Source organism: Dendrobates tinctorius, unplaced genomic scaffold, assembly GCF_039654945.1.
Source record: "Dendrobates tinctorius isolate UK_male_01 unplaced genomic scaffold, ASM3965494v1 ptg000022l, whole genome shotgun sequence".
Taxonomy (NCBI): Eukaryota; Metazoa; Chordata; class Amphibia; order Anura; family Dendrobatidae; genus Dendrobates; species Dendrobates tinctorius.
Genome location: NW_027361690.1, coordinates 21847859 through 21869750, shown reverse-complemented (window position 1 = coordinate 21869750; position 21892 = coordinate 21847859). Strand labels below are relative to the sequence as shown.

The 21892-nt window shown below is 43.1% G+C and overlaps 1 protein-coding gene across 1 annotated transcript in view; it reads left to right on the top strand.

Annotated features, from left to right (window-relative positions):
• FAM227B (family with sequence similarity 227 member B) overlaps positions 1 to 21892 on the top strand; it is a 1066637-nt gene that overhangs the window by 235750 nt on the left and 808995 nt on the right. The window contains 1 exon segment of the mRNA XM_073568466.1: positions 16211 to 16337. Within this exon segment, the coding sequence (XP_073424567.1) occupies positions 16211 to 16337 (127 nt within the window).

The window sequence follows — 21892 nt, the reverse complement described above, 5'->3', positions numbered from 1 at the left end:
GGCTTTTTCATACAATGAAAGCCTATGAGCGCCGCAATGCGCCTGATCCGGCGACAGCCGGATCCGGTGGCCGGATCCGTTTTTTTTGGTCTGAGCATGCTCAGTAGCTCTGCCCACAAGACATATATAAAAGCAAGACAGTGTGACCCTCAGCCACACCCAACATGCCACCCAAGCCAAGAACCAGGAGCAGGAGAAGGCAGCAGACATCTGCAGCAGCACCATCAGCACCACCCCAAATGGAGCAGCATGCTGAACAACGGGAGGGGAGTCCAGCAGCAGATGAGAGACGGTAATTATCAAATCCCCCATTCCTCCAAACTAGGGCTATGGAATATCAAGATATTCATTGGCCCTTTGTTTCTCTTTATTCAACAGCCGCCCAATAGATGCAGCAGCAGCAGCAATGGCAGCAGCAGGAACACCACCCACAGCCATGGAGTCTGGCCATGAGGAAGACAGCACATCTTCTTCTGGGAGCCCTCCCTCGCATCGTCAGCGTTTGACGGTAAGTTTTTATTTCCAAAATCCATCATCTCTGTAATATATGTCTATTCATTGCCTTTTATTTCAAAACAGGAATCACAAGATGAAGAGGAGCTCCCAGAAGAAGAAGGAAGGGGTGGACAGACACTTGGAGTGGGCTCACAATTGGTAAGTTTTTTGCATCAAACGCAGAAACACAACATCACACTACACACAACACATAGAAAACAATGTTCTGCAGACCACACACAGCAAACAAATGGCTACATCCAAAGACATAAAATTTTTTGTTTTCTTCTCTAGTCTTCCCAATCTGGTGCTCGGCCAAGAGGTCCTCGCAGTGCCTCCCGGGGTCGTCGGCGACAGCAACGCGGCGGTCACCAGCGTGTAATTATAAATATTTTTGCTTTGTTTTTTTTGCACTTTTTATTTCATTTCTTTTGTGGAGGCTAATTATGTTATTTTTGTCTTTTTCTTTAACAGCCTTCACAGCGTGCTCCCGACTCTGACGGTGAGGATGGAGGGATTGATGTGGACTGCCTCATCGATCTCGTCAGAGAAAGGGAGCCGCTCTGGAATATGGCTGACCGCCGCCACGCTGACCTTATCGTTACCCGACGACTCTGGGAGGAAATCTGTTCGCTCCTTGTGGACCGCTGGGAGGACCTCGAAGCTCGGGCCCAGATTAAAGAGCGTAAGTATATACAGTACCGGTTGCTTGATTTAAACCAGTGTTTCCCGAACTCCAGTCCTCGTGGTCCCCACGGATCATGTGTTCAGGATTTCTATTTACTTTGGAAATCCTGAAAACATGACCCCTGGGGACCATGAGGACTGGAGTTTGGGAAACACTGATGTTGTATACTAACCACTTTGTCCTTTCTCGTTTCAGGGGAGAGAATTGTGAAGCGGTGGCGGTCTGTGAGGGATCGTTTCAAGAAGGAGTTCAATAAAGAGATGCGGGCCCCGAGTGGATCTGGAGGACGCAGGAGCAAGTACAAGTACGCACGAGCCCTGTCGTTCCTCCGGGAGACAATGCTCACCAGAAGGTAAATATTACACACCACATGTGACAAAAAAATGTTTAGATGTAACTTTTTTTTTTCAGCCAGGGCCATACCATGTCACTATTTTAATTGTTTTTTTTTCTCTTTATTCCACAGCACGGTGAGCAGCACTCGGGAGCCTGCACGATTGGACCCTTCTGAGGCGATCCCTGAGGAGACCGGCACCGAGGGACACTTCGACCGCCCCGGTACATCTGCACCTTCCCAGCCTTCCCACACATTCGCCCCATCTGTCCCATCCACCAGCAGAGGAGCATCGTGGCCGCCTACATTACATGAAGCTGCTGGTGAGGAGATCGCTTTCCCTTTACCCCACCCTTCTGCCCCTGCCACCTCTAGTACACCTGCGGGTACTGGGCGGCAGCGGCAGAGGGGTCAGGAAAAGAGTTATGCGCCAGAGTTCTTGCATCTGAATGCATCTTTCCAGAACTGTCTAAAAGTCTTGTCAGACCAAATCTCCGCAGGCTTTCAGCAGATCAACTCCAGCATTCTGGAGGTGAAGACACTTCTGCAAACCATGCATTCAGAAGCAAGATCTTCGCCAAACCACACCTTTTTCAGGTCTGTTGTGGAGCGCATGGCAACACTATCTCCTACCCAGCAGATGCATGTAATGTATTCGTGCCACGGTGCTCTACAGCAGGTTACCTCCCAACCTCCACCTCCCACCACTGTAGTTCCTCCACCTGCACCCCCTCCAGCCACTTTCCATCCTCCCCCTCCTATTACATCTGCACCCCCTCCAGCCACTTTCCATCCTCCCCCTCCTATTACATCTGCACCCCCTCCAGCCACTTTCCATCCTCCCCCTCCTATTACATACCAGCAACCTGGCCAGTACCAGCAACCTCCCCAGTACCAGCAACCTCCCCAGTACCAGACATCTCCCCACTTCCAGCAACCTGCCCCGTACCAAACTCCTTCCCCGTACCAAACTCCTTCCCCGTACCAAACTCCTTCCCCATACAACTTTCCATCAACATCATCTGCTCCTACAGTCCCTGCCCAACCCTCCACTCCACCGCCCACCACCTCTTCTGCCTCCCACATGTCCACCCATTCTGTAGCTTTTTCCACACCATCACCTCTAACTGTTCCTTCCCCACCACGATCCCAGTCCTCTCTCCACACTCCCATTGTCGAAGTGTCCCGCAGCCCCTCCAGCAGTATTTCCACCCCACACTACACAGATTTGTAATGTGTGTTTTGTAATAAAAATGCCCAGTTTTTTTTCAAACCTTTATTAAAAAAGTTTATTTAACTTTAAAAACAGTTTACAAAAAAAAAATATTTTAAATAAAAGTTAAATTATTGTTTACACTGGTTGTCTGTCATTTCTTTCTGCGGCGAAATATGTTTAAAAAAAAGGTTAAATACAGGGTATTTAAAAGGTAAAAAGGTATTCAAAACCAGGTATATAACTGTGGGTAAATTTTAGCTTTTTGCCACAGTTGTGTTTCTGGTTGTGTTTGAAGCAAAGTATTTCACCTAAAAAGTTGTGTTTATTGTTGGTGATTTCCTAACAATGTACACAACTTTTGTTAAAAGGTGAAATACTTTGCATAAAACACAACCAGGTACACACCTGTGGCCTAAAGCTAAAAATAGAGACCATGACAAGATAGCCAACTTTGGTTGGCAAAGGTATATACTGTTGGTACAAAAGGTACACAAGTTTGGTTAGGGCACAAATCTTTCACACTCTGTCATCCTGCCAGTGTACTCTGCCTTGAGGTGACATAAAGTATATTGCAAAATTGTCCCTCATTACTGAAACCGTCACAGAACTTCTAGTGTTAATGTCATGGTAATCTTGCAAGGTGGTTTCTTCAGAGGTGTCCTCAATGGAAATGGGTTCCTTGCAGATAACAAAATTGTGGAGTACCACGCACGCTTTGATCACCTCGTCCACAGTTTCTGTCTTGAGGTTGATCGCAGTCAATAGGACCCGCCATTTGGCTGTCAGAATACCAAAGGTACATTCAACCATTCTTCTTGCTCTTGTGAGGCGGTAATTAAAAATGCGTTTTGGTCTTGTCAATCCTCTGCTAGAGTACGGTTTCAAAAGGTGTTCTGACAGCTGGAAGGCTTCATCCCCTACACAGACAAATGGCATAGGTGGACCAGATGTTTGCGGCAGCGGTCTAGGTGGTGGGAACTGGAAGGTGTTTCCATACAGTTTACGCCCCATGGCAGACAGTTTGAAAGCTTGAGAGTCATTGGAGCGGCCATAGGCCCCAATATCAACAGCAATAAATTTGTATTCCGCGTCAGCGATGGCCATGAGGACAATTGAAAAATATTTCTTGTAATTGAAATATTCCGATCCCGATCCGGCTGGCTTTACAATGCGGATATGTTCCCCGTCCACAGCGCCCAAGCAGTTGGGAAACTGACATATCTGTTGAAACTTGTCAGCAATTTCAATCCACCTCTCTGTTGTGGGCTCTGGTAAAAACTCTTCAGCTAAGGAGTCCCACAGTGCACGGCATGTGTACTTCACTATTCCAGATATGGTGGAAATCCCGAGTCTGTACTGGAAATGCAGTGACGAAAGGGATTCTCCAGTTGCAAGAAATCTGTGGGGAATTAAAAAACAATAAATTAGTTTTAAATCACAGCATTACATACCAAAACTCAGCTATAACACTTGGAGATACAAACTACCACCAACAAGATTGCAGTGAAAGTGTGCTCTGATGCGATCACATCCAATAAATGTGGCTTACCTTAAAGTCACCATCAGACGCTCTGCGGGTGAAACAGAGAAGCGGCAATAGGTGTCCGCTTTTCTTATGAGGTGTGCAATGCGCTCCACCAAGTAATCAAAATTCTCCATTTTCATCCGAACATATCCAAAAAATTTATCCGGGTTTCGTCGAAGGTCCATGCAGAGTGTAGAATAGACCCCACGCGTCATTCTCTTGGCTGTGATGGGGTGGATCCACAAACGTCGTCTACGATGCCTGATGCGCTGCTGTCTCGCTCTCTCCTTCTCCAGAACAATCACCCTCAAACGATTCGCCTCCGCTATAAAATCCGCCAAATTCTTCAAAATATTTCCAATCACAACATCCATCTTCGCCAGTAACTTGCTCTTCTTTCCAACCTGCACTTTCTCCTCTCCAACCTGTCAAAGAAGGGCTGTAGGAACACGCTATATATAGTTTTCCAGTAGTCAATCCCGTTCGGAAGGCCACAAGGGTCAATTTTAAAAACCGGATCCTGCGTAATCCGTCGAAAAACGGATAGAAAAACGGATGAACCGGATGAGACGGATCCGGTTTTTTCTGTCAAGAACAAGACGGATCCGGCAGAAAAACGGATCCGGCACATCAGGTTTTACAAAACATTTGCCGGATCCGGCGTTCCGGCACGACGCCGGATCGCGCCTGACGCCGAAAACCTGATGTGTGAAAGTAGCCTAATGGAGAATATTGGGTGATATACTCTGATCCAAAATCTGCATACTATCGGACATAGCCACCACATATGTAAGATATCACCTGTAGAAATACACCCTCTGTAGCAATTAGGGGAGTAGTTGGCGACTGCCTTGGCCACTCTGGCTGAGGTCAGGTACCACTTTGTCAGCACCTTATAATTTGTTTCCATCATTAAGGTGTTTAATATTTCTCCAGTAGAGGAGGACCAAATTTGGGACCACTCCCAGTCGGTTAGAGTAGAACCGATATCAGACTCCCAACGAGAAGTGTAGTTTAGCCAACACCTATGCGCAGGCGAGTTAATATGGAAGTAGAGAAGTGATATAGTGCCTGAAGCATGCAGGTTTTGTTGGCATCTTTGCTTGAAGGAAGAAAAGGTGGAGTGGAGTTTTTTAGTATTGAGGTGACAACATTTTTGAGTTGCAGATAGTGAAACACCTCTCTGGTGGCAAATGATATTTTTCTTGTACGGCTGGGATTGGGATAATTCCATTAATATTAAAAAGATGATGGAGTCTAGTGATCCCTGCAGCGACCCATAATCAAAAGTTCTGGTTAGTGACCCATTGAAAAGGGAAGTCTTGTTGGAGCTGTGGAATAATAGTAATGGGAAGGGATTTGTTCATGGCATACGATTTTGATTGGTTTATCTGTAAGACAGAAATTTGTACAAAGTTACTAAGGGATTGGAGTAGAGCTGGTAGAGATGTCTGCAGAGCCGATAGAAGAAGTAGTATATCGTCTGCAAACATAAAAAGTCTGTGAGAAACTGATGCAATATCTATACCTTGTATGTTAGCGTTAAGACGGAGATAGATGGCTAATGGTTCAATTGCGATAAGGAATAATAGAGGTGATAGCGGACAACCTTGGCGAGTGCCTCTTCTAATGGAAAAGGACATAGAGAAGAAGCCATTGTAGCAAACATAAGCCGAAGGGGAACTATAAAGAGCGTGGATCCATGAAAGAAAATGATCAGGTAAGTTCCATTTCTGCAAGACTGCAAACCGATATGGCCAAGAAATAGAATCGAAGGCTTTTTTAATATGAAGCAATAATAGCATACTTGCTATGTTGCGCTGTTTGCAGAGGTGCAATAGATGGGAGATTCTACGTATGCTATCTGAGGCTTGTCCGCAAGGAACAAAGTCAACCTGGTCTCTATGTATTAAAAATCCTAGGCCCGAATTTTTGGCGCTGAGACAGAATTTTAGCTAGGATATTGAGGTCTAGATTGGTAAAGGATATTGGTCTGTAGTTAGACCACAATAAGTGGTCTGAGTTTGGTTTTGGTATCATGGATATTACAGTCATTAAAGAAGCTGCCCTGTTGTGAGTTCATTTTCCCCTTCACCGTCGATGTCTGATGAACTCCCTCTTCTGGTGAAGGAAGGTAGTGAGGCTGATTACCAAACACCTGATCTGGTAGATGATGACTGGGTAACAGGAACTGCTGACTGGATATAAGGCAGCCGACGCCCTTCTGAGTCGCTGGTGATTTCTCTGCTGGATTTTTGGAGACCAGTCTGATTCCTGCTTCCCAAAGATAAGTTTTTGCTCTGCTACTGAACTTATTAGTTTTGTTTTGTTTACCTTGTTTTTTGGAGATCAGCCATCCCCGGTCGGGGGTGTGCTGAGTTCCATTTTTTGTCTCTGATCAGTTTGCCTCTTTGCTCTGTCTTCAGAATTTACCTGAGTGCTGATATAGTCATTTTGAAGTCCTAGCGACTTCAGGGCCTGTTTTTCCTATCAGACGGTTGGGACATTTTTTGGTAGGGTTTTTTGCGGATTGCAGACAGCAGCTTTTCTATCCTGTCCTTTTTAGTTAGCTTGGGCCCCATCGTTTGCTCAACCTATCTTTCTATCTGTGTTAGTGTTTTCATCTTGCTTCACCGTCATTATATGTTGGGGGCTGCCTATTGCTTTGGGGTCTGCTCTGGGGCAGTTTAGATTTCCCCTTTCTTTCTTTAGGCCTATTTAGTTCTCCGGCTGTGATCGAGGGGTCTAGGGCATCGTAGGAACCCCCCACGGCTACTGTTAGTTGTTGTGGATAGGATCAGGGGTCTGCAATCCGATAGCTACCAACCTCTCCGGTTTTCTGGACTTAGCTTGTATTTTTGTTTTTTCCTCCTTCGGTGACTCATTCATAACAGAATCACCAGCCATACCACAGATCCTAGGGTACTCAATAGCAGGAGAGAATTGTAAAAAAAAAAAAAAAAAAAGTTTGTCAGAATACCCAGAATTTTTTCCTCTATGTCTCTGAGGCCGCAGGGGGAATTTTTTTTTTCTTTCTCAATGGAGATGAAGCAATTGTCTGATCGTGTGGAGCAGCTCACTGCTGAAGTGCGGGGAATTTCCGCCTATCTTGCTCATTCACATGCTGCTGAACCAAAGATCCCTACTCCTGATGTGTTTTTGGGGATCGGTCTAAATTTTTGAATTTTAAGAATAATTGTAAATTATTTTTTACCTTGAAGCCTAACTCGTCAGGGAGCTCCGCGCAGCAGGTTAAAATTGTCATCTCTTTGCTGCGCGGCGATCCCCAGGATTGGGCATTTTCTTTGAAACCTGATGATCCTATTCTTACTAATGTGAACGCATTTTTTCAAGCCTTGGGGTTGTTGTATGATGAACCTAATGCTATTGATCAGGCTGAAAAGGCCCTGTTGGCATTGAGCCAGGGTCAGGATTCTGCAGAGTTGTACTGTCAAAAATTCTGAAAGTGGGCGGTCCTTACTACCTGGAATGATGGTGCCTTGGCAGCTCTCTTTCGGAAGGGTTTGTCAGAAACCGTAAAAGATACTATGGTGGGATTTCCTGTTCCCTCTGGTCTTGACGATTCTATGTCATTAGCCATTCAGGTTGATCGGCGTTTGAGTGAACGCAAAACCGCACGAGAGGTGTTGCCACCTGTTGAACAAATGTCTGAACCTATGCAATGTGATAGAGTTTTGTCTGGGGAGCAGCGTCAGGAGTTCAGAAGGCATAAGCTGTGTTTCTTCTGTGGTGATGCCTCGCATATCATTTCTGTCTGCCCTAAACGAGAGAAACTTTTTGCACACACATTTGCTGTGGGTGGTGTTCAACCTAAGTTTCTTCTGGCAATTACTCTGATCTGCTCCCTGTCCACATTTTCCACTAAGGCTTTTATGGATTCGGGAGCAGCTCTGAACCTGATGGACTTGGATTTTGCTAAACATTGTGGATTTCCTATGACACCTCTGCGGACGCCTATCCCTTTGAGGGGTACTGATGCTACTCCTTTGGCGAAGAATAAACCTCAGTTTTGGACCCAGGTGGCAATGCGGGTCGCCCCAGACCATCAAGAGAATTGCAGATTTTTGGTGTTGCATAATTTGCATGATACCATTGTTCTGGGGTTTCCCTGGTTGCAAATCCATAATCCAGTTTTGGATTGGAAAGCTGTGTCTGTGGTGAGTTGGGGTGGTCAGTGTGCCCTTAGTGATGCTCCTGTTTTCTCCACCTCTCCCCAGTCGCATGATGTTCCTGATTATTTGGCTGATTTTTATGATGTATTTAGTGAGAATGAGTCTGCGTCTTTGCCTCCTCATAGGAGTTATGACTGTGCAATTGAGCTGAGCCCTGGGTGTAAATTTCCCAAGGGTCGACTTTTCAATTTATCTGTACCCGAGCACGAGGCTATGCGATCCTACATTAAGGAGTCGTTGGAGAAGGGTCATATTAGACCATCCTCTTCACCCTTAGGTGCTGGGGTTTTTTTCGTGGCTAAGAAAGATGGGTCATTAAGGCCTTGTATTGACTATCGTTCCCTCAACAAAATTACTGTTAAATATCAGTATCCGTTACCCATGATTTCTGATCTATTCTCCAGAGTTAAAGGTGCTTGCTGGTTTACAAAGCTTGATCTCAGGGGGCGTATAATCTTATTCGCATTAAGCATGGGGATGAATGGAAGACGGCGTTTAATACTCCGGAGGGACATTTTGAGTACCTGGTGATGCCTTTTGGGCTCACTAATGCCCCTTCTGTCTTCCAGTGCTTCATGAATGATATTTTCCGAGACTTGGTGGATAAATTTTTGATCATCTATCTGGATGATATTTTGATCTTTTCCAAGGATTGGGACTCTCATGTGGAACATGTTCCGACTGTGTTACAGATTTTGAAGGAGAATTCCCTGTATGTCAAGGGATCAAATTGCCTTTTTGGTGTACAGAGGATTTCATTTTTGGGATTTATTTTGTCTCCGTCAACTATTGAAATGGACCCAGTCAAGGTACAGGCCATTTATGATTGGGTCCAGCCCACTTCTTTGAAGGCCCTCCAGAAGTTTTTGGGTTTTGCTAATTTTTATCGTAAATTTATAGCTAATTTTTCTGGTATTGCCAAACCATTGACTGATTTGACTAAGAAGGGTGCTGATGTGCTGAATTGGTCTCCGGAGGCTGTTTCTTCCTTTCAGGAGCTGAAGCGAAGGTTCACTTCTGCTCCGGTTTTGCGGCAACCTGATGTCTCACTCCCGTTTCAGGTAGAGGTGGACGCTTCTGAGATTGGTGCAGGAGCTGTTTTGTCCCAAAAGCATCCTGTAACATCTAAAATGAATCCCTGTGCTTTCTTTTCCCGAAAGTTCTCCCCATCCGAACGTAACTATGATGTGAGGAATCGGGAACTGTTAGCCATGAAATGGGCATTTGAGGAGTGGAGACATTGGTTGGAGGGAGCTAAACATCAAGTCGTGGTCCTTACAGACCACAAGAATTTGATTTACCAGGAGTCGGCCAAACGCTTGAATCCTAGACAGGCTAGGTGGGCCTTGTTTTTCACACGTTTTGATTTTGTGGTCTCTTTTCTTCCGGGCACTAAGAATGTCAAGGCAGACGCCCTCTCTAGGAGTTTCTTTGCTGATTCTCCTGTTGTGACCAAGCCTGCTACCATCTTAGGTGAGGGGGTAGTTCTTTCTGCCATCTCGCCCGATTTGAGACGTGCTCTGGAAGAGTTTCATGAGGACAAACCTGAGCGTTGTCCCATTGGAAAATTGTATGTTCCTGACCAGTGGAGGAAGAGAGTGATGTCTGAAGTTCATTGCTCTGCATTGGCTGGTCATCCAGGTATTTTTGGTACTAGAGATTTGGTGAGTCGTCTTTTTGGTGGCCCGCCTTGTCTCGTGATGTCAGGAATTTTGTGCAGTCCTGTGGGACTTGCTCTCGGTCAAAACCTTGTTCTCGCTCTAGTGGGTTGTTGATGCCTTTGCCGGTGCCCAGGAGGCCATGGACCCATATTTCAATGGATTTTATCTCTGATATGCCTGTCTCTCAGAGAATGACTGTTATTTGGGTGATTTGTGATAGATTCTCTAAGATGGTCCATCTTGTACCTCTCCCTAAATTGCCATCTTCCTCAGAGTTGGTGCCCTTGTTTTTGCAACAGGTGGTTCGCTTGCACGGGATTCCTGAGAACATTGTATCGGACAGAGGAGTTCAGTTTGTGTCTAGATTTTGGAGGACTTTCTGTTCCAAGCTGGGAATTCAGTTGTCCTTCTCCTCTGCGTTTCACCCTCAGACCAATGGGCAGATGGAGAGAACAAACCAGACTTTGGAGTCGTATTTGAGATGTTTTATTTCTGCTAATCAGGATGATTGGGTTTCATTTTTGCCCTTGGCTGAATTTGCTTTAAATAATAGAGCTAGTTCTGCCACTTTGATGTCACCTTTTTTTTGTAACTTTGGGTTTCATCCTCGATTCTCTTCAGGGCAGGTGGAGCCTTTTGCCCAGGTGTTGACACTGTGGTGGAGAGAATGCACCAGATCTGGGACCAAGTGGTGGATAAGTTGTCTCTCTCCCAGGAAAATGCCCAGCGGTTTTCCAACCGGCATAGGACCATTGGTCCCCAGTTTAAGGTGGGTGATATGGTTTGGTTATTATCAAAGAATAGCGCTATGAAGGTGGCTTCTCCAAAGTTTAAACCTAGATTTATGGACCTTACAAGATTTTGGAGATTCTTAATCCAGTCTCTTTTCGATTGGCTCTTCCTGTTACATTTAAGATCCATAACGTGTTTCATAAGTCTCTGTTAAAGAGGTTTGTTGAGTCAGTAGTTCCTGTGGTGGCCACTCCTGACCCGGTATTGGTTGAAGGTAATGTGGAATATGAGGTTGAGAAGATACTGGATTCTCGCCTGGCTAGACGGAGACTCCAGTATTTGGTTAAATGGAAGGGTTATGGCCAAGAGGATAATTCTTGGGTCCCTGCATCCGATATTCATGCCGAAAGATTGGTTCGTGCCTTTCATCGGGCCCATCCTGATCGCCCTGGTGGCGTGGATGAGGGTTCGGTGACCCCTCCTCAAGGGGGAGGTACTGTTGTGAGTTCATTTTCCCCTTCACCGTCGATGTCTGATGAACTCCCTCTTCTGGTGAAGGAAGGTAGTGAGGCTGATTACCAAACACCTGATCTGGTTGATGATGACTGGGTAACAGGAACTGCTGACTGGATATAAGGCAGCCGACGCCCTTCTGAGTCGCTGGTGATTTCTCTGCTGGATTCTTGGTGACCAGTCTGATTCCTGCTTCCCAAAGATAAGTTTTTGCTCTGCTACTGAACTTATTAGTTTTGTTTTGTTTACCTTGTTTTTTGGAGTTCAGCCATCCCCGGTCGGGGGTGTGCTGAGTTCCATTTTTTGTCTCTGATCAGTTTGCCTCTTTGCTCTGTCTTCAGAATTTACCTGAGTGCTGATATAGTCATTTTGAAGTCCTAGCGACTTCAGGGCCTGTTTTTCCTATCAGACGGTTGGGACATTTTTTGGTAGGGTTTTTTGTGGATTGCACACAGCAGCTTTTCTATCCTGTCCTTTTTAGTTAGCTTGGGTCCCATCGTTTGCTCAACCTATCTTTCTATCTGTGTTAGCGTTTTCATCTTGCTTCACCGTCATTATATGTTGGGGGCTGCTTATTGCTTTGGGGTCTGCTCTGGGGCAGTTTAGATTTCCCCTTTCTTTCTTTAGGCCTATTTAGTTCTCCGGCTGTGATCGAGGGGTCTAGGGCATCGTAGGAACCCCCCACGGCTACTGTTAGTTGTTGTGGATAGGATCAGGGGTCTGCAATCCGATAGCTACCAACCTCTCCGGTTTTCTGGACTTAGCTTGTATTTTTGTTTTTCCTCCTTCGGTGACTCATTCATAACACTGCCCCCAGTTTATTACCTTTGCTTAAAGAGATAAATCGCTAGTGAGGTGAGGAGTTAGAACAGGCGCGTACTTTTATAGTACAGGGCAGTGAATCCATCTGGGCCTGGTTTTTTATTAGGTTTCAGCTATTGGATTGCTGGCTTAATTTAGAAGTTCGATCAGATTAGAGTTAAGGGCTGGAAGAGGGATAGAGTCTAAAAAGGTTTATAGCATTTCTGTATTTACAGTGGTAGTGTCATTGTATAGCTGTTAGAGTTTTTGTTGAAACATGTGGGTAATCTGTTGCAGATTGTATGTAATGCCAGAAGTTGTACGTAAATGTATGGGAGGATGATGGGGAGAATGGCAAGCATTTTAGCCAGCGAGCTAGATTGGTATTATTTTTATTATTAAGAGCGTAAAAGCGCTGCTGTGACCGAATGGCATTGTCCATATTATCGGAAAGACAAAGGTCAAGTTCAGTGTGAGCATATGAGAGGTCTTGATATGTTGTAGAGGAGGGTGAGCTCTTCATTTGGGACACTAAGACTGATATTCTTCTCTCCAAACTAGCTACTCTAGTACAACTGTCCTTTTTCTTGCAAGAGGCTTCTTGAATGCAGTTACCTCTCAACACTGCTTTATGAATTTCCCACAGGGAAGTTGGCAAAGAGGCAGATTGTTGATTTAGGGAGAAATAATCATCAAGGTGATTTTTCAGTCTTTGAGCGATATCTGGATAGGAGAATAAGGAGTCATTCAGAGTCCAGTTGAATGAGCATGGTCATAGGTGAAGTGTGGAGCAAGTGAATTGAACTGGGGAATGATCAGACCAGGGGGTAGATTGAATAGAGATATTCAGCACATTTGATATGAACACCGGATGCACAAAAATATAGTCTATCCTGGTGTAAACAAGATGACATAGAGAGAAATAAGTTTAGTCTTTGTCTAAGGGATGTAGGTCTCTCCACAAGTTCACCCTTTGATGTTGTGAGAGGAGTTTATTAAGAGCGTCTGAGTCTGCAGAAGGAAGTGGTTCCAAAGGGGATGGGGACCTATAAACTTATCAAGGTTAGCTTGGAGTATACAATTAGAATCACCACATAGCAGCGTAGTACCTTGGGCATGTTCGGAGAAAAAAAGGCAGCTTGGCGGATATTAGGAGCATAGTAAGAAACTATAGTTACCAGCTCATCTGAAATAGAGCCAGATACCATTAAATAGTGACCTTCTCTGTCCGCCACCCATGATTTGAAGACAAAGGGGACAGACTTGTTGAAACAAATGGTGACACCTTTGGTTTTATTTGGGGCATTTGCTGTATTAATTGCACCTGTTTGAACTCGTTACTTGTATAAATGACACCTGTCCACACACTCAATCAATCAATCACACTCCAATCTCTCCACCATAGCTAAGATAAAAGAGCTGTCTAAGGACACCAGGGTCAAAATTGTAGACCAGCACAAGGCTGGAATGAGCTACAGGAAAGTAGGCAAGCAGCTTGGTGAGAAGGTGACAACGTTTGGCACAATTATTATAAAATGGAAGAAACACAAGATGACTGTCAATCTTCCTCAGTATGGGGCTCCATGCAAAATCTCGCCTCGTGGGGTAAGGATGATTCTGAGAAAGGTCAGGAATCAGCCAGAATTACATGGGAGGACCTGCTCAATGACCTGAAGATAGCTGGGACCACAGTCTTAAACATTGCCATTAGCAACACACTACACCACTATAGATTAAAAACCTGCAAGGCACGCAAGGTCCCCCTTCTCACGCCAACACATGTCATGGCCTGTTTGAAGTTTGCCAATGACTATCTGGATGATCAAGAGGAGGCATGGAAGAAGGTCAGATGGGACCAAAATGGAAATTTTTGGTATCAATTCCACTTGCCATGTTTGGAGGAAGAAGAAAGATGAGTACAGCCACAAGAACACCATCCCAACCGTGAAGCATGGTGGGAGAAACATCATACTTTAGGGGTGCTTTTCTGCAAAGGTTACAGGATGACTACACTATATTGACTGGAGGATGAATTTGATCATGTATCGCTAGATTTTGGCCAACAATCTCCTTCCCTCAGTAAGAGCATTGAAGATGGGTCATGACTGGGTCTTGCATCATGATAATAATCCAAATTGAACAACAAGGGCAACTAAGGAGTGGCTCTGTAAGACGCATTTCAAGGTCTTGGAGTGGCCTAGCCAGTATCCAGACCTGAACCCAATAGAAAATCTTTGGATGGAGCTGAAACTCAATGTTGCCCATCAACAGCCACGTAACCTGAAAGATCTGGGTAAGATATGTATGGAGGAGTGGGCCAAAATCCCTGCTGCAGTGTGTGCAAACTTGGTCAAGAATTACAGGAAACAGCTCACATCTGTAATTGCAAACAAAGATTTCTGTCTCAAGGGGTCCCAAAAATGTTGCCAGTATGGGACCCTGAAATTCCTGGTGGCAACCCTGCTCAACGTTCTAAAATTATGTGAAGCATCTGGAAGTTCAAGGTGCTCACCACACATCTAGATACATTTCTATGGGGTGTAGTTTTTTTTAAAATAAGGTCACTTGTGGGGGGTTTCTACTGTTTTGTCACCTCAAGGGCTCTTCAAATGTGACATGGTGCCCATAAACAATTCCATTAAAGTCTGCACTCCAAAATGTCACTCCATTCATTTGGAGCCCAGCAGTAGGTCCAAACAATAGTTTTCCACCACATATAGGGTTTCATTGTAGTCACGAGAGATTGCACTACAAATTGTGGTGTCCGTTTTTTCCTGTTACCCTTATGAAAATGATAAATTTCGGTTTAAAGCAACATTTTTGTGGGGAAAAGTAAAATTTCCATTTTTTTCTTTCCACGTTGCTTTAATTCCTGTGATGCCCCTAAAGGGTTAATAAACTTATTAAATGTGGTTTTGAGCACATTGAGAGGTGCAGTTTTAAAAATGATGTCACTTTTGGGTATTTTCTGTCATATAGGCCTCTCAATATCACTTCAAATGTGATGTGGTCCCTAAAAAAATAGTTTTTGTGAATTTTGTTGGGAAAAATTAGAAATTGCTGGGATACGTTGAAGAATTCCAGATTTATTACCACATAAAGTGGCATTGGTCAGAATTGTAAAATATTGCATGGTCTGGAAGGTGAAAACAGGCTTGGGGTGAAGGAGTTAAATAATAAAAAATAACTATTTAAGTGATTGTCAGTGCAGAATGACTCTTCATACTAATACGTGCTGCTCGGTGCTTCACCATGGGAACCAATCATTTAAATACATCTTCACACCTGCATGTTTTCCCTCTATCTCCACCTCCCCTCTTCTTTGATTGACAGCTCTGGCTTTATAGGACAAGAGAAGAATGGAGATAAATGGAAACCAAGCAGGTGGGATGATGTGTATAGATGCCTGTACTTGGTTTTAACAATCATTTTGTGCTGACAGAGTCTCTTTAACATTTCCATCTTTTCCACACCTATCTAAAACTTTTGCACAGTACTGTACGTACAATTTTTATTTTTTTTCATTGACGTTACTGACAACTGATTTCAAAGTAAAAATCTCCATAAAATCCAATATGTATATTATGTTGCAAAAATTCAGCTAAAACACCTGCAATGCAATCTGATTGAAAAAAATAACTATAAGACAGCTATAAAAAGCTTAGATTAATGGGGAAAAAAAGATCAGTTTTCACATAAACAATGTCTCCATGAAAAGCATGTCTCCTTTTCTTGTCACTTTACAATTTTGGCGAGAGATAAGAAATGTGTCAAATTTTACTGCAAAATGTAGCATGAACTACTTTGCAAATGTGAGCCATTGTAGGTCTTGATAAAGCATACTGTTAATCATTAGAAGTGGTTACATGCTGAACTGCATTTGTGGCAATCTTTTATATATGAAACCAATTTTGGCAAACCATTCTACAAATCCACAAATGCCTTCCCGTTCCTAATCTTAGGACTTGTAGCTTCATACTGGAAATTAATTTTTTCTTATGCTTCTTGGAAATATATTTACATTTTTGGTAACTACAGTTGTTTTCTGCCAGATGTATCCAGACTATTTGTCGCAAGCAATATTCACAGCATTTTACAAAGCCTTCCCACAATCTCGTGCACTGTTTAATGGAGAGATTAAAGCTGAAATAGTAGACCTAATTTTCCAGTGGGTCTCTGGTAAGTAAACTCCATCCAAAGTTGTGTACACAACAGTTTCATTTAGAGAGCATTTTACTGGTTTCGGAACTGTAGCCAAAGTGGTCTATATCCTACTTCGATCAGACTATTTTTTGTTAATCACATTGAGATGTACAGTATTTTCTGGCCAGAATATTTTAAACTATGATTATTTTAATGCTGAATTGCAATACCACAGTACAAGGCAAGGGAAGAATAGTTAAATATGGCAACTGTTGTTGTTTCTGCTGTTATTTTAAGCCCTTAACGACTACCCACTGTTTTTTGATGGGTTGCGCTGATCCACTTTCTAAAGTAATGGCCAGAAGTTATGAGACACAATTTTTGGTTTTCACAAAGTTTTCTGCTTCACTGTTTTTAGATTTAGTTTGTTTCTATGGTAACTGAACTACCTTTATAATTATTTCAGTTACTTTTTAAACATGTATTGACAAATACATCAAGTTGATGCAAAGACTCACTATTTACAGTGTTTTCCATTATTTTTAAAAACTTCTGCAATCAACCTGGGATGCTGGATATCAGCTTTTGCGGTGAATCCTAACCGATGGCAACCCATTCTTGCCTAAATAGTGCTTTGCATTTATCACAATTTCAGTATTTTTGCCTGTCCTTAAGGATTGATCATAAGTGGGATTAAAATATGGGAGGTTCCTGGCAAAGGATCTAAAATGTCAATATTTTGTTCACTGAGCCACTTAGTTATCACTTTTGTCTTGTGACACTGTGCTCCATCATGCCGGAAAAAGCTTTGTTTATCACCAAATTACTCCTGGATCGTTAGGAGAACTTGCACTTGGAGAATGTTTAGATACCATTCCTTATTCATGGCAGTGTCCTTAGACAAAATTATGAGTGAGTCCACTCCTTTGTATTAAAAGCAAACCCACACATGAATGGTCTTAGGATGCTTTACTGTTGGCATCACACATCACTTATTGTAGCTATAACCTTTGCTCCTCTGGACAGTCTTTCTTTCAGATGTCCCAAACAGTCTGAAGTGGGCTTCATCACAGGTTCATACTGCTTGCCAAAGTAAATTGCAGAAGACTTGAAAAATAAAGGGTTAACACTGTAACACTGTAATGGGTCTATGAAATGCTTCTGCTAATTGTACTTCAGTGATCATAGAAACATCTGACTAAAAGATCTAAAAATGTGAAGTATAGCGTGGCACTGCTGCAGGGTGCACAAGTAGGTTACCCAAACCAAGACGTGATAATGAAAATAACTTGGCACTCAACTTCTAGTATTCATGAGATTGGAGAAGAATTTTATTTAGGCAGTCTGCAAAAACGTTTCGGCCAACAACCTGGCCTTCGTTAGTCCACCTGCTTAAGATAATTAGGTAAGGCGGTAGTGTAGTAAAGGATGTGTCAATTCCTTTTGTGAGGACTGTGATGGTGAGCCATCCAACTCACTATTAAGGTGAGGTTCTATGTAATAGTCTCATATAAAGAAATATCCAATTCACTGTTTAGGCAAAAAACATCTTTACTTATAATGGAGTTGCCTGTATGATATGCCCATGGAAAGCCAAAATCCTGTTATATGCAAGAGTGTAGAAAGTAGTACAGCTGGCTTGTTATAGCAATGAGCACTCTAGACAGGAAGATAAGGTGAGTATATGGAACTAAGTATTTGAATGGATACTGGCAGGGGAGGCTTTTACTTGCTCACTTCTTTTACATGGGTCTGTCAATACAGCAGGTCCTATTTAGGCGCTGGTGTGTACATCGATCCCGCTGCCTCTCGTAGCGGGATCGATGTACACACTTGTCGATGTCGCACTTTATAAGTAAAGATTTTTTTTGCCTAAACAGTGAATTGGATATTTCTTTATATGAGACTATTACATAGAACCTCACCTTAATAGTGAGCTGGATGGCTCACCATCACAGTCCTCACAAAAGGAATTGACACATCCTTTACTACACTACCGCCTTACCTAATTATCTTAAGCAGTCGGACTGACGAAGGCCAGGTTGTTTGCCGAAATGTTTTTGCAGACTGCCTAAATAAAATTCTTCTCCAATCTCATGAATACTAGAAGTTGAGTGCCAAGCTATTTTCATTAAAAGATCTAAAAACACTGAAGCAGCAAACTGAGTGAAAAACAAAACTTGTGTTAGTCTAAAAACATTTGGTCATGACTTTACAGTAACGTATTTTGGTATTGCTGCTGTGGAATTGTTGAGGGAGGATCAAGTGACCCTTCACAGTTGACCAAGTGATTTCCAAATTAATCCACAGGGTGTTGCTAGCAACTGAGAATGACCAGACGGAGATGAGTCTCTGTATGGGAGGATCAAGGCAGATTGCTAACCCCATTTATTATGTCACCTCTTTTATAGTATTTTCCTTAATTATACAAAGTACACAACTACCAATAGCGTTGTCATAACACATTTACTTTATAAGCCAATAGATTGCAAGAAAACCGGAAACTACATATATGTCCGTATCTACGTAGCATAGAGAGTAGAACAATAGCACATTCATTAGGGTCTCATATCTTATATCTTATTCAGACTGGAACAGTCTGGTTTCATAACAACCGCAAACTATACCCTAGTTCCAGAATTTATCTTGTAAACAACAAGATGGCGTCGCAAGCACAAAAATGGAGTCTTTGAGAACAAGATGTCCCGTACATCTGAATACTGTACTTCACAGAATAAGTTGTAATGAACAACTCTGGTTCTTAAGCTACCGCTTATATTAGAAGAACCTCAGATCCCGGCTATTACTCCTTTGATTGTTGTAGTATCTACAGCATAATCAAAAAGGACTTCCCATTTGATCGGGTTACTAGGTTTCAGGGAGACTGGACCACAGAATTAAAGAAGTTTTCCACTACTAATTTAAACCCCTTTTCATATATCCTAACTCTTCCTATCAGTTTTCTAATGTACTCCTATTACCAGCCCTGCACCTCTACCATAATTATCAGACTGTAAGACACACTGGACCATAAGACACACCTAGGTTTTAGGGAAGGAAATAAGAAAAAAACTGAAGCAAAAAAATGTGGTCGGTTCTGTACTTAATATTCCCTATCCTGGTAAATATGGTCCCCTCATCCCCATCCTGGTATTCATAGCCCCCTCATCCCTACCCTGGTATACATGCCCCCCTCATCCCTATCCTGGTATGCATGGCCCCCTCATCCCTATCCTGGCATGCAAGGCCCCCTCATCCCTATTATGGTGTGTATGGGCCCCTCATCCCTATCCTGGCATGCACGGCCCCCTCATTCCCATCCTGGTATGCACAGCCCCCTCATCCCCATCCTGGTATGCATGGCCCCTTCATGCCTATCCTGGTATGCATGGCCTCCTCATCCATATCCTGGTATGCATGGTCCCCTCATCCCCATCCTGGTATGCATGGCCTCCTCATCCCCATCCTGGTATGCATGGCCCTCTCATCCCTATCCTAGTATGCAGGGCCCCCATCTCCGTCCTGGTATGCGTGGCCCCATCCTTATCCTTGTATGATTGGCCCCTATCCCCATCCTGGTATGCATGGCCCCCATCAGAAAAACATTAAAAAAAAAACATAAACCATTATACTTACCTGAAAGACCCACAGAGAAGAGCTAGGAGTAATAGCCAAAATATACAAATAAATTTTATTAAGTCAAAAAAAATACAAAATGACATAAAAGTTTCTTTAAAAGGAAGATGCTAAAGCAGAGACAAAGGGTTGAAGTGTGCAATATTAATCAACTGGTGTCTTATCTCACTCAAATTTGATCCGCATGTAAATAGCTGGAGACAAAAAAGACACTTTCCATCAATTTAGGATATTTTGTTTGCTCTTGTATTGAGCAGCATCCATAGTTGGCAAAAATGCTTTCAGGAGGAAGTGCTCTTACCTGAATGCACAGTGGTTATGTATGTATTTTATGTTAATGAATTGGTGAGAAAATCCTACAACTAAGAAAGACAACCCACCGTAGATGCAAGTGAGCACTATCACACCATTAATAATGGCATAATATGCAGATATTGAGTGGGGAAAAAACAAATCCAGACTGACATTGGTAGAAATGTTAATTCAGACCCAATATTTGCATGCACAGATTACAACAGAGATGCAGCCACAGTGGCATATTTACCCAGGGAGAAATCAAAGGTGTCAAGAAGACCACCCTTAATGTGTGTTTTGCATCTGGCTTCTTCTTCTTATACTTTCCTTCCTGCTCTCCCTTGCAGGGATGTTATGTGCTGCTTACAAGCTGAGGACAGCTGCCAGAATACTCACTGCTCCCCTCGCCAGGACTGTGTGCGTGGAGAGCCATGAGTATTCATTCTTTAATAGTGAGGACAGTGTTAGCAGCAGCCGCAGGCTTGCTGCAGCTGCTGGGCGTTTACGTGTGACGCTACTAAAGGGAATGAATATTCACTGCATTCCACGGATATAGGAGTGGAGAGAAGTGAATATTGCCTTAAGTGGCAGTCACACGCGAATGCCCGGCAGCTGCAGGAAGCCAGTGTGCCTAATGCTATCATGTATGATACTGTCTGCTGATCTGTTTACTCAGTGAATGCTATTATATATGTTACTTAATGTCATTAATTTCCTGAGCTCTTTACAGACATTATCATCACAGTCCCTACTGGGGCTGCCAATGTAAATTACCTATCAGTATGTGAATAAGCCTATAAAATTGTCTACATGGCCAGATGGGACATCCCCTTGAGCCTAAACAGCCAACCGAAAAAGATACAGATCTATAGAAATAATATTACGTCTAATAAAATTACGTCTAATACATATAGATATAAATAAGAATTTTTTGACCCAAGATCCAATAATACAATTGGATAAATTCAAGTAAATATAAAATTAAGTTTTATTACATAAAAATATAAATAGCAAAAAGGACAAAAAACAGGTAATAAGGTAAGGTAGAACACAATTAGCAGCTAAAAATAACCGGTGCCAACAAAATATATAGATAAAAATAATGAGGCAACGGGAAGAAAAAACAAGTGTCTCACTACAAATACCCACACAGGGTCACATACATAAGGAGTAAATGTCCACAAAAGGATGTAAACAAGGTGACAATAACACCAGCTACACAAGCTCCAATGCGAAGCATTAGAAAAATATTAAGGTATACCTGGTCAATGACCATAGACTAGCATCAAAGGCATGATGATCCCAAACATGAGGATGCTCAAATAACAAAAAATTCAAAAAATTGAGAGGCAGCTTTACCTTGGGACATGATGTTAGCCTGGTGCAGGGGATAGGAGTGAGACACGCTAGCCATGACGCGCGTTTCACTGCCCACAGCTTCGTCAGGATGTTAACTATCAGTATGTGTTTGGAGTGAGGGCGGAAACAGGAGTATACAGAGGAAACTAATGCACACATGGGGAGAACATACAAGCTCCTTGCAGAACCTTACACTGCAAGGCTACAATACTAACCACTGAGTCCCCATGTTGCCTTTCACAAGTGGTCCTGCCTGCTGAGTTTATGTATCTAAGTCTTTCATGTCTGCTATTGTGCTGAGC